This window comes from Lycorma delicatula, chromosome 5 (assembly GCF_047948215.1).
Source record: "Lycorma delicatula isolate Av1 chromosome 5, ASM4794821v1, whole genome shotgun sequence".
NCBI lineage: Eukaryota > Metazoa > Arthropoda > Insecta > Hemiptera > Fulgoridae > Lycorma > Lycorma delicatula.
In genome coordinates this window covers 861,612-883,635 of record NC_134459.1, presented here as the reverse complement: position 1 = coordinate 883,635, position 22,024 = coordinate 861,612, and the positions used below count along the sequence as shown (strand labels likewise).

The window sequence follows — 22,024 nt, the reverse complement described above, 5'->3', positions numbered from 1 at the left end:
AAGGACTCGCAGCATATCTAAAAGTCTGAAACATCTCATTCTTAATTCTTTGATGTGTTTGACCCACATAAGGTGGCTATCAAAAAATAAACCTAAAAATGTGACATCAGAAGAGATAGCTCTCTACCAAGAAAGACTTGAGGAAAAAAGGGGTCCTGCAAGCGAGAAAAGACTACATATTTTGTTTTCTGTGGCTGTTGATCGACAAGCAAAATCGATCTGTATCAAAATCAATTCATATTCTGTATATTTAACATTTTATGCAAACTTGCTATTTTAAAATATAATTTTCATAATGTGTGTCAACTTTCTTTATCTTACTTGATTTTTTTTTCTTCAGTGTCCATAAAAGAGACCAACACACAGTACTTGTGTCCTACTGACGCAGTACTGAACTACGCTGAAGGCACTATGTTTCAGGCACAGCTAAACACTACGGTCACACGGTTAGACCAGTGGAATAAGAGCGGTCAGACTGTTGCACTGTTTAAATTGTTGACTAAGCTTGCCCCAATACAAGCTAGGTTTGCCTCTATCGCTATTGATTACAGTCTCACTGATAGTACGGAATTAGCTTTACAAGAACAAGAAGCTAATAATCCAGGTAATTATTTCGTCACATATTTTCTTTAAAAAATTTTTAATTTTTATTCTGTTTTTACAATATTTGTTATTATTTTGTGTCATGGGTTTTCTGTAGCTTCTCTAAAACTTGTATACAAGTTTGAAAATGTGATAAGTTAAATCTGAAAATCTGTACGGTTGTAAGTATTTAGAGAACTAAATATAAAGTTCGCTATAAAATGTGTAATTATATGTAACTATAAAATGAGTAATTATATTATAGAGAGTTTAAATCTCCAAAAAATTATTTTTCTAAGCTGATTAATTGTAATTTGATGAGCTATGATTTGAAACAGTTAAGTTTCAAATTTGGAATAATGTACCTTATTGGAACCAATTCATAAAAGAATATGATACTTGGCTTCGCTAGAAAGATATTTTTAGTCATAAAAAATCTTTCATGTAAAAATTATTTTGGGAGCTTTATAGCTGTTTATAAACATTTCTTTATCTTAATCCATTTTCCCCCAACAAACGACTGACCATAAAATGTGATGTTCTTGGATATTTTTAATATTTTGCAAGGTTTTATAATCTTATCATGAGGAATTAAGTTGTTGTGCTTTTCTATTCTTGAAACATTTTGTTTTCAAATCCTGTTAAATGTTTCTAAAGTAATTGAGTGTAATATTAGAGTGTAGTAATTGAGTGTAGTATTGTAATGTAGAGATTAACATCTCTACGGTAAGTTCATAAGGTTGGCAACCTTATGTTAAAACTTCCTTTTGGTACGATTGTTTGCCATATTGTACAACTTCTATTCATTCAGTTTGTTATATTTTATGTAGTGGTAGTGTAATCAAAATCAGCACTCTGCAGTGTTCACGAGTGGTTCTCATGCTTTACATCACTAGCTGTTATTCACTGATAGAGCTATGGTATTTCTTTTGGTTTTTAAAATTAACTGGAAGAGCTGCTGAGAATGGTTAAATGTGGATAAGTTTAAGAATAGGTTAAATGTGAATACTGTTAACTGCATTCTGTACTTAGGAACAGAATGCTACTGTAAGCTGTGTCACATTTTTTAATTTTTTAATTGAAATGTTTTATCTATTCGTGCTACAAAAGGGCAAGATTTTGCATAATATTATAGAATTTAATTTTATTGTACGGTCCTAATTTACATTTGCTTTTTTTAGATTATAGCTTTATAAAAATCTGATTGAATATCTCTATATTTTTGTAAGTTGCTGTGTTAATAATATTAAATGTTAACAATAAACTGCATTGTTATATGCATTATATGTTAACCATATATTATAAAATCATTTATAATATTAATTTAATAGGTTTTGTGAGTGGATTGTTGTCTGAGAGTAAAGAAGTGGCAATGACACAGTTGTTACTTCATCTGCCGCTTTTGCGACCTGGCAACCGAGAAGCAAAACATCGTTATTTGGCTGTTGTACCGATTATGCTAAACTATTCAATGGAAACTGGATGTTTTGTTGAAGAGGCTCGACAGCTATTAGTCTATGTACTGATACATCCTGCTTTAAAGGATAATAGGAGATAACAATAAAAAAATATTTTATAGGTATTGTTTTTGTATGTTTACTTTGTATTGTTACTATGATTATTGCAGAACTGATTTCAGATAGGCTGATTAAAAAAACATTTCGGAAAAATGTTTTTATCTACATGTTTATTGATATATATATATATATATATATATATATATATATATATATATATTATTTTATAGATGTTAAAAACTGATTTTTAATAAAAATGTTTAGAAATTGTGGTCATGCCTTTCACAGAGATGTAATGCCTGTAGTTTAACATCTGACTTTTATGTAGTCTTAATTTTATTAATAATACTTGTCTGATGTCTGGCAAATGTTAATAAAGAAATACAAAAAATTATTTTTGATTCTGTATATGTGGTGGTTTAGATATTCTTCTCTTATTACATTATATAAGTGTATTGTTTTATGATATTAACAAAGTGTTACTATCTAATTGCCATTTAACAAACAATGTTTTTTTGCTATTGAAAATTCCTTCAACATTCAAAGTAACTGTTATTGGCTCTCTAGACTGCTAAAATTTGACACACTTACCTTAATTCATTCATAATAAAAAAAATTAAGACATTTCTGTTTGAGGAAAGCTCACAAAAAACTGTCATTATGAAAATAGATTCTTTAAAATCAAACTAATCTGCATAACAAAATGTTGAGCGTTTGCTAACAGATGCATTTTTGTTTAATAAAGATTAATGATAAATTGTGAATGTAAAAAATTGTTGAAGGACATGGAAAGTGGGATGGGATTTTAAGCTTTCATTCACTATATCAAAGCCGCAATTTATATTTCTTCAAAATTGGATCTAATTTTGTACTAAAGTTTGAAGTCTGATTCATTAGCTAAATCCTTTTTATTAGTATTGGCAGACTAATTTGTACTTGGAAAATGGTTATCGATTTTTTCCTTTTCTTTTGGTGGTAGCCCTTTTCACATTTTTTTATTTTATTTTTTCTTGATGACCAATTTTTTTGCTAGAAGCCTCTGTTTTTATAAATTATTCATTTTGTAGGGAATCTCTTTATAACATTTTACTGTATTTTAATTTTCTACATGTACTGCCGCATTCAAATTTGTTTTTTATATCACCACTGTCATTTATTTCAGAATTATGTTATTGATTTTAATTAATTTGAAATATAGCAATGTGCTGTGTGAGCACAATGCTTCATATTTTCATATAATAAATAACTTTTAAATACAAGTAAAGAAATGTTAAATAGTTGAGATAAACTGAAAAAAAATTTTACTTAAAATCTCAAACTAAATGGTCGTAAGTATCAAGTCAGCAGACTACTTGAAGTAATATTTATACAAATAGATAAATAAATGAAAAGATAAAGAAATAATTATTAAAACAAATTGAAAATAAGTTAAAGCTATATATTCTTATGTACTATTCCTTATTACTTCATTTCATGTAATTTAATATTTTTACTTATATGTATGCCATTTCCCTATTGCCCATTGATGACAATTTATAGCAATCAAAATGAACATCTTTTTTATATTTTTTTAAATTTATTTTTTCTATTACTAATGTGTAAGTTGCAGTCTGTTAAACTTGTGAACAATAAGTAACCCTATGGCCCAATGAGATGATGACATGTAAATAAGGTACATAAGGTAAATAAGGTCTTGTAAAGACTCAGGTCAACAATTCTGAAGATATTTGGTTAGGCTAATTGAACCACAACCACCACAGTACATCTGCACCCACACTCTAGTATTCAAATTCATATAAAAGTTGCATACCTTTACTATAGATTTTAAATAAAAATTTTTAAACTCTTTTTGTTTCTAATTTAATTAAAATAACACTTCTTGATCACCCTATATAATATAAGTAATAGGCAATATAAGTACAGGGTATTTTTTTAGTCCTGTTACCCAATTGTTAATGTCTGGTAATTTTTTTCTAAGAAAGGGAAATTTTGTTTTGAGACACAAAGTTGGTAGCACTACTCAACCGGTATAGATATGGCAGTGTGAGTTGATTCTCCTTGAGCTGTGTAAACCTTTATGCCATTTCTGGTCGTGTTACGAACAGAATGTCTTTTACCATAGAACAATGAGTTTTCATTCTTGAATAATATTTTGCTACGAAATCGTATGAGAGTGTAAAAGAATCATTTCAAATTGAATTTGTCAGTGTTCCTCCTCCAGAAAAAATGTCAATTTCTAGGCCAGCAAACAGATTTCGAGAGACAGGTAGTGTTTACGACAGAAAACTTAGCGGTCGACCAACTCGCTTGACAGATGACGTTTTACAGAATGTGAAAACAAGATTGCTCAATTCTCCTTGGAAAAGTTTACGAAAACTTTCCACACAAGTCGGTTTATCATATTCTAGTGTTCAGAAAGCCGCTAAAAAATTGAAATTGTATCCATATCGCGTACGATTAGTCCAAGAGCTTCAGCCTCCAGGTTTAAACAAGCGATTACAATATTGCCGTAGGTTTAGGTCTCTCATAAATGATAACGAAATCAAATTTTTAAACACAGTGTTCTTTAGCGATGAAGCTTGGATCCATCTCGATGGTTATGTGAACAGTCAAAACTGTCGAATTTGAGCGGTTGAAAATCCTAACGCTTTACAAGACAAATCTTTGCATCCTGAAAAAATTGGTGTGTGGTGTGTGATATCACATCATCGTATAGTCGGATCCATATTCTTTGAACAGACAGTAAATGGTGAAGTGTACGGGAATATTGTGCACCAATTTGTGTCCTGATGGAACCTCAAGAACGGTATTGCAGCAAGACGGAGCTACATGACACGTCTCAAGAAACCACGTGGATTTTCTGCAAGAGTTCTTTGATGATCGAATAATAAGCAAGGGCTTATGGCCTCCAAGGTCCCCAGACCTCACATCTCCTGACTACTTTTTGTGGGGCTATATTAGTCTGAGGCCTTCAAAAACAATCCTCACACTATTGGTGAATTTTAAGTCAATATTACAGACTTCACGAATATTTCCATTGCAACTCTTAAAAAGGTTTCTGCTAATATGCTGAAAAGAGTCCGTGCGTGTTTAACCGCAAGGGGTGGGCATTTTGAGCATATTCTTTAATAATTATGTAAGTAACAAATACATTTTTTATTCCACCTAAATTTCCCTTTCTTAAATTATATTTAAAATTGGGTAACAGGACTAAAAAATCGCTCTGTAGTAATATTGGTTGGTTTATCAAATCTTTATTGATAGTTCAAAAAGTAGTAGAAAAACAATATAGAGAACAAACTTGCAGAAATTTGTTTATATTAAGTAAGTAATTTTGCACGGTTTTTTTTATGTTTTGTAGTGTACTTTTTTGCTATTTCTCTTAATTTTACTTTTTCTGCTTTATTTATTAACTTGTTTTTTTATTAATGCTTGGTAAATTAATTTTCTATTCTAATTTATATTTTTGTTGTTTCAGAACTTTTGAGCCATGGTATAATTCTGTAGGTGAAAAAATAATGAATGGTTCAAAACATACAAGTGAGTTTTTTTTATTAATTTATTTGTAAAAATAAATTCACAGAAAAAATGACTAGCACTACATTTACATAAATTGTTAGTGTTGTTTAAATGAGACTTTTTTTATTCAGTAATTTAAGCAGAGGAAGAATAAAGAAAAGTTACTCCTGCCTCTCAAACCGTAATATAATCGGAAATGTAGTTTACGTTATTATTACTTACTTCCATGAATTATATATGTTAATTTTTATACCAAATATTAATTTATCAACCTTTATATCATTTTTCACTGAATGCAGCAATATCTATTACAACAATTAAACCATTAACTAAAAAGAGACCCATCTGGTGGTTTATTATAATAAATATTGTGATGTAATTTTGTATAATATCTTAATACATTTACGATGTAATTAAAAGAACAAGGGTTAATGGCTTCTTTTGATCTTTGTTTTATGTACTTTATATTATCATTTTATAATTATACATTGGATAAATTCTTCTTCTTTAGCATTTAATATAGGGATTATAACAAAATGTTTATTATAATATTGTAAATAATGTTTAGCTATAATTCCGTTAAGGTTACTTAACCAATATGACCATTCTCTTTATTACATTGTTTATTATTCTCTGTCATATCTCTGTATAATTAATATTAATGAACTCGCTTTACTGCAATTTTTATTAAAACAACATTCATTACCAAGACACTTGGTCATTGTTTAAACCCACTAGTTTTGTATTTTTATCATTCATTTTAAAATTAATCCAATTCTTTGTTAAATTGTTTATTTAATTGCTAAGAAAGACTATTTAACTACTAAGGAAGAATAGGCTGATGCAAATTAATTTTTTTTAATAAGAAATAAATCCCATTACCGGAAAAATGTTTATGTAAACTTAGGATTTACTTACAGAATTTTCTGGTTAAAAGACAGAGGTGAAATTCTAGAATTTTGGTATGAAATTTGTTCAGTTTGTGCGTTTTGTAATGAGAAAAGATTAGCTTATCTTCCTTTTTAGTATTTACCTAGGAATCTCATTTACTTAAAAATTGTTTAGAAAATATCCTGTAAAGAAAAGAATAGGTCTGTGAATTTGAATGTCTTGAAAACTATTTATTTAATGATCAGGTGTATAGCTTTGAAGATCAGAAAAAAAACAAAAAAATCTTTGTCTGAAGATTAAACACTAACATACTGTAGTATGTTAAATGAAAGGTTTTTTAAGATTAGAATTTAGATGTTCAATCAACCTTTGTAAAATTCAGTAATATTTTTATGAATTTTCAAGAAAGTAAAAACATAGGCAACCATGTATGTATTACACCCTTGCATGTAACTTTGATAACCAAAAAAAAAGTGGTCTTTTATTAATAGTGATACAAAAACTTTTTTATTTCTTTGCCAGGAAACAGTTATGAGAGACATGCATTATAAATGCATGATTGTTCAAGCAAATAATTTTTATCAGTAAAGCTAGTGAAACAGTAATTTTTGTATTAGCATAGAAAATCTCAAAAAAATTTTCTATCTTACTAAAGGTTGAAGAAATTGTACAACTTCATTCACAAAGTAAATACTTTGTTTGACTACTTTAATATGAAATCGATATGTTTATTTATGTTTTCAAAGATTTTCTGAACAATAACAAAAAAGTAAATTAATAATTTAAATTAAGTTAACTTAAATGTATCACAAAATTTAAATTAAATTAAAAATGAACTAAAATCTATGTATTGTAGTTAACCTTTATTATGCTTTTATTTTAATGTTATGTTTTAATAAACAAGGTAGGCCACAAAGTTCCCAGAATTGTTTATTTTTCAAAAACTGCTTATTTTTAGAGTATACTTTCAAAGTAGTTTCCTTTGGCAGCTATATTCTTTTGTAAATGTACATAATATTTTGAAAACGTTTGTGGAACCCATGTTGAGATATTGTCAGGTTGGCTGTCATATCATCACTGTTCTTGTATCTTTTCCCATTTCAGCTTTTTTCATTGAGTAATACTCAGCTACCAAATCAGTGTGGTCAATGCTCCAGAATTGTTAAATTATGTTGTGTCAGGTACTCTTTGACATAACCCACCAGATTGGTCTAGTGGTGAACGCGTCTTCCCAAATCAGCTGATTTGGAAGTTGAGAGTTCCAGCGTTCAAGTCCTATTAAAGTCAGTTATTTTTACACAGATTTGAATACTAGATCTTGGATACCGATCTTGGTTGGGTTTCAATTAAACACATATCTCAGGAATGGTCGAACTGAGACTATACAAGACTACACTTCATTTACACTCATACATATCATCCTCATTCATCCTCTGAAGTATTATCTGAACGGTAATTACCAGAGGCTAAACAGGAAAAAGAAAGGTACTCTTTGACAAAGCATGGATTGATGTTCTAGTTCATTGTCTTGCAAAACAATCCAATTTTTTGGTTCCTGTTTTTCAGGATGTTTTCTTTGCATTGAATTTCGTAAACGATGAAAGATATAGAAATTTTTTTTGTTCACTCTCTGCCCATCAGAAATTAATTCATAGTGAACAGTAGACAATATTTTTGGAACTATGTATTGACAAACACTATGCATGTTCAGTTTATTATGGAGAATATTGCGATAATTTCCAACTGATATGCTAATATTGACAATATTAGTGACAGTTTTCCTTCTGTCACTCCAAACAATATTTTTAACACTATATTTTCTTCATTTATTGAGATGACTGCCCATTATGAATGTTGTCCTCAAAATGTTATGAATGTTGCCCTGTAAACTGCTGTTTTTTAAATTGTGGATTCTCCATATACTTGTTCAAGCAACTTGTAACTATTTAGAAATCAGTCTCTGTAAATTTTAAATTAAAACTAAAATTTTGTATTGTATGCTGTTTAATTGCTACGGCATTAATTGCTCTTTACAGCATAAATGTGAAATTAACAGTTTTAGTATTGTTTATGAAACAAGAAAATTTGATTTGGCTCTTATTTTGTGACATTAGGAGTATTACACACATAAAAACCAAAATTTTTTTATATTATGGATTTTAAACCATATTAGGAACTTTTTGAATCTATTTTATGTAATCTACAAATAAAAATTCTAAACAAATATACAAACAAGTATATTTGTTATCAAGTAATAAATATACTTGATATAAATACATAACATAAGCACTTTTTTAATGCATGTGATTAACAAGCATTGAAATGTTAGAATGCTGACAGCCATGCTGTTATTATGGCACCCAATAGTATGAAAAGTTTTTATTTCTGTTGTAGCACATAATCTTAATTGGATTATATGTTTATTTACATATATTCTACACATGAATATGTTTCTTTGTAACAAAAATTAAGATCGTGTTGAAAACTGAAAACTAAATCAAACTTTTTTTTGTAATTTTTCAGATTGTGGTGCAATGGGTAGTAGCAGTAATATTGGTAGTAGTGCTACTGGTGGTGGAAATTGTAATCTTGGTACACCTGGTGGAGGTTCACCTGGTATTTGTAATTTGGGCAATAGTTCATGCAAATTGCAATCCCACCTAAATTCACAAGAAAAAAATAGGCAACATTGTAATAATTTTCTAACTACTCCATTTGGTGTGACACCTTCAAATGAATTGTGTACTTCTCAGGTTAGTTAAATTTAAAAAATTTTTTATGGTTTTCTTTAATTAATTGTGTAATAAACTAATGAAAACCTTTATTTATATAAAATGAAAATATTAATGTTTATTACCTTAAGCTTAAGTAGTATTGATGATAATGTTGTTTTAAGTTGTTATCGATTAGGTGACCAGTTCCTTTCAACTCCACGGCAAATAATGTTGGATTGTGATTTGTTATTGAACAAATTTATGTACAAATAACACTTTCTCGGTGAGTAAAATACAATTTGTAGGGGCATGAATTAAGAACATATTTCTTTAATCTTAGGATCTCAAATGAAATAAAAGTATATTTTGTAAATTTGATTTATCTTATGAAATGTAAGATTGATTTTTTTTAAACTTATTAGTTTTGTTTCTAAATGAATATTTTTTTTTTAAACAGTAGCATTAAATACCACCAGGTTGATCTAGCGGTGAACACGTCTTCTCAAATCAGCTGATTTGGAAGTCGAGAGTTACAGCGTTCACATCCTACTAAAGTCAGTTATTTTTACATGGATTTGAATACTATATTGTGGATACGATACTGGTGTTCTTTGGTGGTTGGGTTTCAATTAACCACACATCTCAGGAATGGTGAAACTGAGACTGTACAAGACTACATTTCATTTACATTTGTACATGTCATCCTCTGAAAGTATTATCTGAAAGGTAATTACCAGAGGCTAAACATGAAAAAGAAAAGTAGAATTAAATAAATGAATAACATTTAAAGTATAAAAAATTGACTCCATCGAGCTGGCTCTCGAACTTGATCCCCAGATTCTGTACCTGGTGTGTTAAGTCTTGCAGCTACACCAGTCTGCCACTGTACAAGTGAAATTTGTTCTACGTAAGTTTTGAAATTACATTAGTTTACTTAGTGCTGACCAACATTGATTAGAATCATTGAATTAAAAATAAATGAAAAAATATATATTTAAATAAAATTATAAATATTTTTAATTAAATTGTGCGTGTAAGTCACGCATCAGAAACAACCCACAGTTATAGGATTTTAACTGCATGATGGGAAAGTCCTGCTACTGTATATTCAGCTTTTTTAATACTGTTATTAAAACAGCTGCTTTTGTTTATGAGCTCTCATCTTCTTATATCTTTAAGTTTGTTGATTGTAAACCTTTCTTGATATATAGAACCTTAATATTAATATAAAATAATCAGCATTGGTAGAAAAATTATTATAGAATATCACACTGTTAATTGGTACATTTTATCTTATTAAAGTTTGATTGACTAAAATAAATTCATTTTAGGTAGAAGTTAAGGTAGAAGTTAATTCATTTTTAGCAGTACTCTGCTGTAGATTTACTTTATACCTTTCTTTTAAAATTTTAATACATTTTTTTTCTATAGTCTTTTTTTGATGTTTAAAATTTTTGTATGCTTAATAGTATGTCTACAGTTTAACACAAATGTGTGCTTGCATACTTGTATGTATGACTAAGAAGCCTTTTAATTTAAGTGTGATAATTACTTGTGTTTATTTTGTTTGTAAATGAAATAACTTCTATTAATTTGTAGAATCATGCTTATTTAAATTTGATGAATAACATGAAAACACATGATTAGCTACTTAATCACATATGAAGATATTCATTCTAGGTTCAGATTTTTAATATCCTCAGTATAATGCAACTTTTCCAACTCTGTAAAAAAAACTGATAACATTAGCTGTGATCTTCCTCTGAAATGAATTTTTGTCTAGCAAGCAATTTATTGGGAAGAGAAAGTAATTGCTGAGAGCCAAATCTAGTGAATACGGCTCATGTGAATGCACTTCAAAGCATAGGTCATAGAGCTTTGCAACAACAACCAGACACGTATGTGCTGGCGCATCATCGTGGTGAAAGAGCACTTTCTTTTTGGTCACATGTGAATGTTTAGCCTGAATATCACCTTTTAATTGATCCAGTAGAGAAGTGTAATACTTTACATGATCCTGTCTTTTTGGAGGTAGTCTATAAGCACCACACTAAAGAAAGCTAAAATACTGTAGCCATGGTTTTATCTATAGATGGAACTGTTTTCATTCTTGACTTTGATTTATTTAGTATAGAATTGTTTACTGTTACTGTGATTTACGTAGTAGAATATTGTTATTGTTGACTGTTGTTACAGTAGGACATCACTCAGTTGTAAGCAATTAGCATTTTTTTGAGTGGACATCATTACTTATCACAAAATAAAGACTGGTTTTATAAATATATATATATGATCATATTTTTTTATGAACCTAGTTTTATTGTATAGTTTTGATTAATACCTTTTTAAGTAATTTTGCAGATTGTATAAAGTATCTTGTTTTTATGAAGTATTAAATGGTATATCATTTATTCTATGTTAGATTTACAAATTGTGATACTGCTAAATTAATGTTGTAACAGGTGGGGAAGTAATGGTTTAAGGATCATCCATATTGCTTTTAGTCTGTTACTTACAATAAGAAGCCACACATAGAAACCAGTCTCTTAATAATTTGATCTTAATTTATCTGATCAGAAATAAGTCAGTAAAATTTTCAGAATTTTTATTTGGAAAGTTGCATTAAAAATAAATTCACTTTAAAGGAAATCTATTTTATGAAATCTTTTTTTATGTATGTGTTTTGACACTATACAACAACAAAGAAATATTTATCTCTCCTAAAAGTTAGTGATATTTTTTTCTATTATTGAGTAACAAATGCTTGTTAATTTGTAACAACCAACAAAGTGTTAACTGGATTGATAAAAAAATCTACATATACTGCCAGTGAGATCTCATTTATACCATTTAAAAAACAAAATATGTGTTTAGCATTGACTTGCTGCAGACCAGTTAAAAAATACTGAACATTCCATATATAATTTGTTGTATTAAAAAAATATACTTTTAAAAAGCAATCTATAATTTGCTTTTTGAATGCCTGAGTATGGAGCTGTAGTGAAATTCATGTATCTTTGGAAGGCGAATAATTAATATTAATATTAGCAGCATAGCCTATAGTGCATCCTCTGTGAAAATATTCTGCTATAAGCTGCTCACAGCTTATCTTGGAACTAGTCACCTTTAGAGACCTACTAGAAAAATAGTCTGTGGCCTCAGTTCTGCTGTTAGGTATTTTATCTCTATTTCACACTCTTCAATTACAAAGTTGCTTTGCCTTACACATTTCAGATATTGTGAAAACATCAGGTTATATATAGGATGCTTTATGTAGTTGTATCAAGGACAAAAAGTTTATTTTTCCCTTTCTGGCTTTTCATGATTAAGAGCTGCAAAGTTTTATAGCTTCTATTAGTATTAGAAACATTAAAAAAAATTAATTACAAACAGGTGTTTTTTTTTATGATAGCGCTTTCCTTCTTTTTAGGATTTTGCTTATATCTATTCCATTGTTAATTTTACTATCAGAATATCTAATTTTTTAATTTTTTCTTGTACATAATTATGTTTTATCTATATGATTTACGTACCTTCTTCTTTGAAAAAATTTCTTTGTTTTATTTTTATTAATTATATAAAAGTTAATTTCTTCAATAAGTACTTCTCAGTAAGAGTTTGTCATTTTATATTTCTTACTCATTTTTAGTTTATAACATTGGATTATTAATGTCTGTTTAAATGTATCTTTCAATTCCTTTGTTTTTTTACAAATTGTAAAACAAATTTACGACAACTCACTCCCGTTTGCTATTTGTACTTGCCTTTCTTAATTTATGTTCATCATAGAATGTTTGCTTTATGTTAAATTTATAACACGTTCACTATTATGAATGTGACTTTTATAGTTATTAGTTTATTGTTATAGTTATTTATTTATTGTATTTCAGAATGACATGTCAGTTGTTAGAGACAAAAGTTGCAGGTTTTCCTTATCTAACCAAAGTGGTAGTCCTCAGTTATCACCACAGTCACAGATAACTACTGGTAGTAATTCTGAAGCACAGCTTGATGATCTTAAATTACCCCATGGTTATAATTCACCTGGAATGAAAGGTATAAAAGTTTTTTACATTTACTGTAATATATGTATAAAATACAGATCAATTATATATTACAGAATCTTGTATAATCTAATGGAAGAAATCATACTTTTTCAACGCTTTACTGAGTACTTCTTTATTTTATTGTAGATGTGAAAGGTATACAGTTAGTTTCTTACAATCTTCAGATTTTTAAAATAATATTATAATTTGGAAGTTTATAAATTGAAGTTTTCAGTACAATTACTGATAATGTCAGTTTCCATTTCTCTCAAATATTAATTAGCATTTTCATTGCATCAGGTAAATATTATATATAATAAATTATTAATTTAGTATTGCAGAGGATCTGTAAAGCATTTTCTTTAGGAATGAACATTGAACTGAAAAAAACATCAATAATTCATCTTTTGTATATAAGTAATATATTTAATATTAGTAAATATTATAAGTTTCATAAATATATTTGCAGTAAAACAGAAAAAAACAGTAATATGTGAATAAAACCCTCCCAATAGAGAGATATTTTTTAATTAATGGGTCATCTTCAGTTTGTTGTTCTATTATTTTGTTATATTTTAAGTTCATAATTATTTTCATAAAAACCATAAAATATAAATTTAACAAGTATCTACCTGATTATAAAAATTATTCACTTTTAAATTAAGAATTTTACTAATAGAATGATTTACTATTAATTATTTTTCTTGCAATTCACTTGTGCACAGTGCATAAAATCAAAATAGTTACAATGAAATTTCAGTAGTCATTTTTGATTTTTATAAAAATAAAAACAAACTAATAGAATAAACTGAAAGTGTCTGATATTCAAGTCTGTACTCCCACAGAAAAATCAGGAATTTGACTATGGAAAAACAAATTCTTGGATAAGATTTTTATTTTCTGAAGGTGTAAAACTGGCCGAAGTTCATTAGTTTATAATTAAAAAAGTATGGTAAAAGTGTATTAACCAATGCACTATTATATTATAAATTATACTCGTTATTTAATAGCCACACCTCGTATAATAGAAGACAGGATGAAATAAATATGTGATTATATTCCAATCCATATTTGTATATAAAACCTCCATATAAGACTATAATTAAATACTTTATTTTAGTGTTCACTAAACCCAGACCAATGAACAGGTGCATGTTTGGTAACTACTTGGCTTCAGGTAAATACAAATACATAATATGTATTTGTATTTTTTGTATACATTTATTGAACTGGTAAAAGCCAAAAAAAGAAGAATTTTTACAATACTAAGTAATTAAGGTTTTAAAATTTTTAAATAGATTTATAATAATAAAATGAGCTTGTAAAAATTACCAATGTAATTACTTAATACTACAGATTAGCCAAGTCAAGTATCCTTATGGATATCAATTGCTATGATGATAGCTTGATTAAATAATTAATTACTGCAATATAACAATATCCATTAAAACAAATTGTGAAACGATCATAAACTTACATGTGGTGTGGTGTTTGCTGCATATTTACAGCTAAAAGTGCCGTTTGTACAGTAGGCAAATTTAATTTTCTTAAAAATGTTGCAGTTTGTTAAAATAATGCAAAGGTTACATTTATTCCCTTGCATAGGTAAAATACATTATGATTATATACCAAGATTACTCACTACACCTCCCAATTGCTAACACTTTTTACTAGTGTGGAAATTAATTTTATTTTTTTTTATAAAAGCTCTGTATTTTGTTCTAATTTTTCTTTTTTAAAAAAAGCTAATTTTTTTCAAAGCAAACTCTTCTGTCATCTCTCTTGAAAACATAAAATAAAAAGTCTTATTTTGACGTATTGTCTTTAAGAATAAGATTTGTTGAAATAGCAATTATCAATTATTTTTTGTCTGATTTGAATTAATATAATCCGAACTTATTGTTTGCTGTATAGATTTATCAGCACTACTGTGATTTTACTCTGTACATACTGTTTGGAAACAAATCTATATATACTACATTTTTATTATATTTAATAGATGTTCAGGCATGGCTGAAATCGCTGAGGTTGCACAAATATTCAAAACTGTTTTCACAATTAACATATGAACAGATGTTATCTTTGAGTGAAGAAACATTTGATTCTGTATTACAACAAATTGATGCTGGTCCAGTAACGCAAGGTGCTCGACGTAAAGTGATACGCTCTATTGCCAAACTACATGAAAGACACAGTAATCTATGTCAATTAGAACAGGTCAGTATGTCTTAGTTTTTCTTTTTCATGAAATTTGTAAATTAAAAAAAAAAAGTATTTGATTAATAGTTCATTCTTTGATTTATTCAATCACAAATTGTGTAGTCACTTATATTACAACTTGACAAATATTAAATAAATAATAAAAAAAAAAAATTGTTAAAAATTACAGGAATTAATTAATTTCAGACTTTGTTTGAATCCATCTCTGATGGATTTTTTAATGTTGGTCTTAGACCCAAGTTGTTTAAAAAATGTTTTATGAAATTTTTCCAATCTCTATAGCAGAGTGGTACCTCCTTGCCCTTTCATCCAGAGGTCCTAGGTTTGAGTCAGGCTTGGCGTTTTACATATGCTGTACATTTCCATTTTCATATTCCTGTTCACAAGCATTCTTTTGCAAGCATCTGGAGTAAACTGATTTGTCAGGCAAAAAAAAAAAAAAAAAAAAATGAAAATTATTATGTGAACATTAATTTTATTAAAAATTTATTTTTGTTATGAGTACAGTAAATAAGTAAATTAATCAGAAATGCTTGTTCAGTCTAGTGATAGCTGATAGCCCTTTTTGTAATGCCAAACCTAAATGATTTAAAAAAAAAATGAACTGCTCTTTGGAACCTTATGTACTTAACATATTTTGCTGTTGTTATTAAGGGAGAGTAGGTCTGCTGCCAGCTCAACTTCCAAATAATAACTAATTATTTTCTAATTAGGTAATACTGGTAGTATTTATTTTAAATTTAGAAAGAAAGAACTTTTGAAGCTTTGATTAACTAGTAATTAATTTTTTTCCTATTGCAAATAAAACACAATTGATGAATTTATTATTGTTGTTCATAATATTTATGATTAGTACATTATCTCTTATTTATATTAGGATGTAACAAATGGTGGAAATCTTTTGAATGCCATGGATATGCTGAAAGCAGTGTTGGTCACTCCAATTAAGCCAGCAACCAGTGATGATGATACCAGTAGCTCTAGTGGTGGTAATAGACAGCAGACAGCTCTTGATGATATACCAGCTCAATTTACTAAAGTATTAGGAAAAGATACCTGTAAATTATTTTTCATTGAATAATATTACTTCACAATTTCAATTGTCATGATATGTTAATATAATTAATAATATATGCTTTAGTTTTACAGTGCTGTTGATAAAACATCTAATTAACATGTCATTGATATTTCTAGATTCTGTGGGCTATACGGATCTGTTTCCAAATTTCTATGCTTGATAATGTTTCAGCTATTCTCACTCAGTTCGCTGTACAGGGTGAGGTGCAGCAAATTATGAATGTGTTTTTACAATGTAACATTCAGAAAAATCCATGACTAGTATTTTATAATTAAATCAAAGCAAAAATGGGAATGTATTGGTTTATTTATATCTGTGTTTTCAAAATTTATTTTGAAAAAGCAAGATTGGTTTTTTATGTGTAGTATGCTATTTTTACTTGTATACTTTATAAGGATCAAAAAATTATTTAATACAAATTATTTTTATTTTTATATCAAGGCAGTATTGTTTTTTCATATTATTATTATTTAAAGCTATTGCATTTTCCATTTGCTTGAGCAGAACATTTTTGTGTACTTTTTTGTTGGGTGGGCTGGGTGGATAGACTTCCATTTCTTCATGCATTATAATGAAATATATTTTTATGAAAAAGGTGGTTCTTTGTGTATTCAAAGAAACAATAAAAAACTCAAGTAAATAAAAATTAATTAAGTAAATAAAATATGTAATCAAAATAAATCAAATAAAAATTGATATATTGAAATTTATTATATTATTGTTATTTTAAGGAGCAAAGAATACAGATTGAAGTAGATAATACATTCGTATTTGTAAATATAATAATCCAAAGATACTTTTATTGTAATTACTCTGGTGTAAGAATATGCTGGCAGCAAGTGTGGTTATCATATTACTTAAATATTGTTTTATAGTTGGTGCAAAAGTTTTGTAAGATGCAAGCGTACAATTTTGGAACAAGAGATATACTGATGCTGTAAATATGTTAAGATTTACCTAACTCATTTCATGAAGGAAATGGTCAGCTTATGCTTTGCTTTTTGTGTTATTTACTTTATAAAAAATATGTTAGATTAAAAGAAACAAAAAATTAATTATTAATATAGTATAATTACATAAATTTTTTTTTGTTTGATGATTTATATAATCAAAATTTTTTTTTCATTTTTATTATAGTCTGTATGCAGTTAATTGCTAGCGATAGAGCAGATCAAGAAGCTTTATCTTGTTTCATTTCAATTCTTGATAAAACTTACCATCATGATTGTTTCACATCTCAACAAAAAAGAAAAGTATCATCATGGAGATTACAATTCAAACAGCAGCTAAGACAAATGTAAACTTATAATTTGTTTACCATTTAGTTGTTAAATTTATTAATAAAATTTTATAAAACTATTGCTTACTGCATTAAATCTTGTTTACTTCATTTTAATATTATTGCAACTGCAATTTATTATTTTTGAACAGTATACATTTTATATGTTACTATGTGATCACAACTTAAGGAGTTCTGTAAAACAGAAAGATAGACAGAATTAAAAATTTTTTAGTGTTCTCAGTGATTGGAAATTAAAAACAAATAACTAGAAGGAGGACTGCTTCTTATTAGGAAGTTCTTATAAAAAAAATGTATCACAATAAAATTATCAGAAGTAAATTATAATTCTTTTTTCATATTTTATGATTCCATAGGATCACTTTATTCAGTCTATTATCGAAGTCTCTGTGAAGGGACTGTTTGGGATTTTCAGTCCTCCCAGTACTTCTCATATGTTCTTCTCTGTGCCCTTTTTGGTGTTGAAAATGTTTGTGTTTTAAGTTTCGTGATTGTGAGCAAGTGTTTTTGTCTTTGATTTTTCGTTTAATTTTATCTTGTTTGTAGTGTAAGGTAATTTTTCCTTTGGATCTTCCGTTATTTCTCTAAACCATCTGCATCCTATTTTGGTGTTTTTCGAGTTTAATTCGTACAACACCAGTTGTTTCAAAAGTCTTCAATCTTGTATCCTCATTGGATTCAAAGAATCCTAATCTCCTCATATGCATGCTATCAGGGATGGGTTCTAACTCTTTGTTCATGACTTTGTTGGGCAGAGTCCATCACTGCCCATCTTTCTGTTACTCTTTGTTGATGCAGGTTCTTCCAATTCTTATTTCGAGTTTCTGGAGTCTGTCTGTCTTAGATTGTTCATTCAGGTGGAAAATTGTTTCATCTGCATATAATAACTTTCACATATTATAACTGTATTTATACTAGTTTTTTTTATAAACAAGTATATTAAAAGAAACCAAAAATTATTATAAATATAGTGTAATTATATACATTAATTTTGTCTGATGAATTTATATAATGAATAATATTTTTTTTTCATTTTTATTGTAGTCTGTACACAGTTAATGATTTGTGGTAGAGGAGATGAAGAAGCTTCATCAATATTATAGATGAAGCTGTATTTAACTGTATTTTAGTGTCTTATTTTTCCATTTATGGGTAAATATTTTTTACTGTAGGTGTACCAGGCTAATTTTTGTGCTTTAATTTATTTTTATTTTTGGTTTGTTTATTCTTGTTTGGACTTAGGTTTTTTCATTTAGTTGTTATTATTTTTTTCAAGTATTTAAAATGGATTACTATTTTACATTATTACTGTTTATGTTTACTTCTTCTAATTGTGTTGGTTTTTGGGGCATAGTCTCTTTCTTTAATTTGAGGCCAGTTTTATTTGCAATATTTTGAAGTTCTAATATTTGGGTTTTACCTTCATCCATGTCGTTTGCTAGCAGTGTCAAATCATCGGCGAAACCAAAGCAGTTAGTTTTGATTTTTTGGCTTTATTTATTTTTATTTTTGGGGGAATTTTTTTAGCCATTTCCTCATCATTTCCAGAATGCAGTTGAATAGAAGCGGTAAGAGTCCATCGTCTTGCTGCAGTCCTGTTTTAATTTTAAATGGTTCCAAGAGTTTGCCTCTGAATTTCACTTTACACTTAGTATTTGTGAGGGTCAGTTTTATAATTTTTATTAATTTGGTATGTAGTCAGAGGTATCTTGGTATTTTAAATAGGAATTCTCAGAGTATGCACTCATATCCTTTCTTGAAGTTCGCAAACGTTATTACCATGTCTCTGCTTTTCCTTCTGTTGGCTTATGATCTGATCTGGACAAGCTCCTCCAGGATCTGAAACCTCCCTGGTATTTTCCTAGTTCTTTCTCAAAAAGGTAAACCAATCCTTTTAAGGATGATTCATGAAAGAATTTTGTTGTTGTGTCTAGGTGTGAGATTTCTATCATACCTAGTTGTTGAATCTGTTTTGTCCCTTTTTTTGTGTAGCGGGTGGATGAGTGCTGTCGACCAGTGTTCTGGAAGTTCTTCTTAAGTTGTTTATGAAGGGTGTTTTTTTTCTAGTTTTCCTTCATGTTTCCAGATCTCTACAAAGGCTTGATCTTCTCCCACTGCTTTGTAATTCTTCATTCAGTGCTTGGTAAACTTAATTTACTGTGGGAGGGTTGGTGCTTTCCAGTGGTGTTGTTATTGGGGTGCTGGAGTTGAAGTTTAGGAGTTCTGTCAGTTCTTTGCAATTTAGGAGTGTTGAAATATTTAGTGAGCAAAACATTATTCAGTTAATTCTATGCAGTATGCTGCTTATTGTGATTAGTATCTTTGTATTTATGTACGCTTCTATAAGTTATTTACAAATGTTCATTCTTCAGTTGTAAATAATTTTTTTTCTTTTAATTTTGAGCTGTTTTTTTTCAGGAAGATTTTTGGTTTGGTTTAAAATTATAATATTTTCTGAGAAGATTTATATTTTAAATTAGTCAAATTTCTTGAATATTTTCAGTTTTGACGTTATCTTAAATCATTCTTAAATTAAATTTCTAAAAATTTTGTTGAAGTAGTCTTTTTGACTTAAAGAATTTGGTTTTTAAAATTCTTTTGGGGAAATATTAATGGAGTTACAGTTCTAGGTTCAATTTTTTTTTTACTGTAAATCCTAATTTTATCCATAATTTTTGTCCCAAGAATTTCACTGTAGCCTCATTTTGTCATTGAAGCAGGAGTCTGAGCAAACCTTCTGGCTGGCTGGGGTAAATAAAAAAGCATTTATTTTATATGAATCGTTTTTTTATTTTCATCAGTAGAATATACACTCGTATTTTGGATTTCATTCCTTTGTGAACTACCTTGATGTTTTGTAAGGAAATTTGTTACTTGTTAAACCTGAATGAGTTTGTTAAATGTTTATTTTTTAATATCGTATTGTTATTTTTAAAAACGTTATAGTGAACTATCTGTAATTTTCTTTTTATATTAGGAGGCCAGATCCATTAAGATACCTTCCGCAAAATGTATTTCTTCAACCATCTCTTCCAATAAGAGCCACGATACCAGGTTCAAGGTTTCCGCAGTGTGTCGTGTCACCTACTGGTCCTTGTCCAAGACAAGTACAATTTCATAGAAATGCCAGTAGCTCATTGACCACTAGTACCGGCAATAATTCTGGAATAAGTATTACGGCTGGTTCCACTGGAACTAATGCTAGCGGTATATCAACACATCATGTACAGCATGGTCCTGTGGTGGCTAATGTTTCCAGTAGTGTTGTCGGTAGTGGAATATCATCTAATAATGCTGCTTCTGTATTTCATGCTAAGAGACCTAGCCTTCAAGATCACCATTTACTTGAAGTAAGTCAAATATTTTTTTAATTTTAGACATTTTTTTCTTTAATACAATTACGATTCTATTTACAATTTATATTAATTTAGATTAAAAAAGAATGAATTTAAATTTAATTTTAATAAAAATTACAAATTAAAAAAAGTAATTTAAATAAAATTGTCATGACAAACTAAGATTGTTTTTGTATTCAGCTGTGAATGCATAAGTTGGCATATGTCAGTTTGTAGTTAATGTTGTTGTTTATGCCAACAAAATTGTATAATTGTTTTATAAACTTGTTTTATATATATATATAAATCTGAATAGATATGTGTTATTTCAATATTTTGTACTTTGTGATTTATTTAATAGAACTATGTATAATGTAACAGTAGAGAGGAATAATGTGGTTCTTAAAAACAGATTTATTTCATTAAAATATTTATACGTACCAGGTCTGTAAATAAAGTAATGAGTCTTATTTTTTTTTCTAAGCTAAAATGGCAAAATTATTAGTAAATATTTGGTTATATGAACTGGTAATTTATATTAGGTATTAATAATAAACAAAATGTTTCTTGAAATGAGTTTTTGTTGTGCGTTAACAAACATGAGCGATACTGATTGGAATGGTGTTATAGAGGAAGTTGAAGAGGATGAAACGGGAGAAACAATATTGAGATCTGAATTTAAGAGAACATTAAAAGATTTGAATGGCAGAAAGGCTCCTGGAATAGACAGAATACCTGTAGAATTACTGCGCAGTGCAGGTGTGGAAGCGATTGACAGATTATACAAAGTGGTTTGTAATATTTATGAAAAAGGGGAATTTC

At 28.4% G+C, this 22,024-nt stretch overlaps 1 protein-coding gene across 1 annotated transcript in view; it reads left to right on the top strand.

Moving 5' to 3' along the window:
- Positions 1-21,238, top strand: part of LOC142324661 (protein Smaug homolog 1-like) — a 36,359-nt gene extending 15,121 nt beyond the window's left edge. Inside the window, exons 2-10 of the mRNA XM_075365532.1 lie at positions 341-604; positions 1,914-2,134; positions 5,576-5,643; positions 9,148-9,262; positions 13,114-13,279; positions 15,269-15,486; positions 16,367-16,547; positions 17,705-17,864; positions 20,845-21,238. Coding sequence (XP_075221647.1) covers positions 412-604; positions 1,914-2,134; positions 5,576-5,643; positions 9,148-9,262; positions 13,114-13,279; positions 15,269-15,486; positions 16,367-16,547; positions 17,705-17,864; positions 20,845-21,238 — 1,716 coding nt within the window. The 5' untranslated portion in view covers positions 341-411. The remainder of the gene's footprint in view (positions 1-340; positions 605-1,913; positions 2,135-5,575; positions 5,644-9,147; positions 9,263-13,113; positions 13,280-15,268; positions 15,487-16,366; positions 16,548-17,704; positions 17,865-20,844) is intronic.
- Positions 21,239-22,024: the final 786 nt, after the last annotated feature.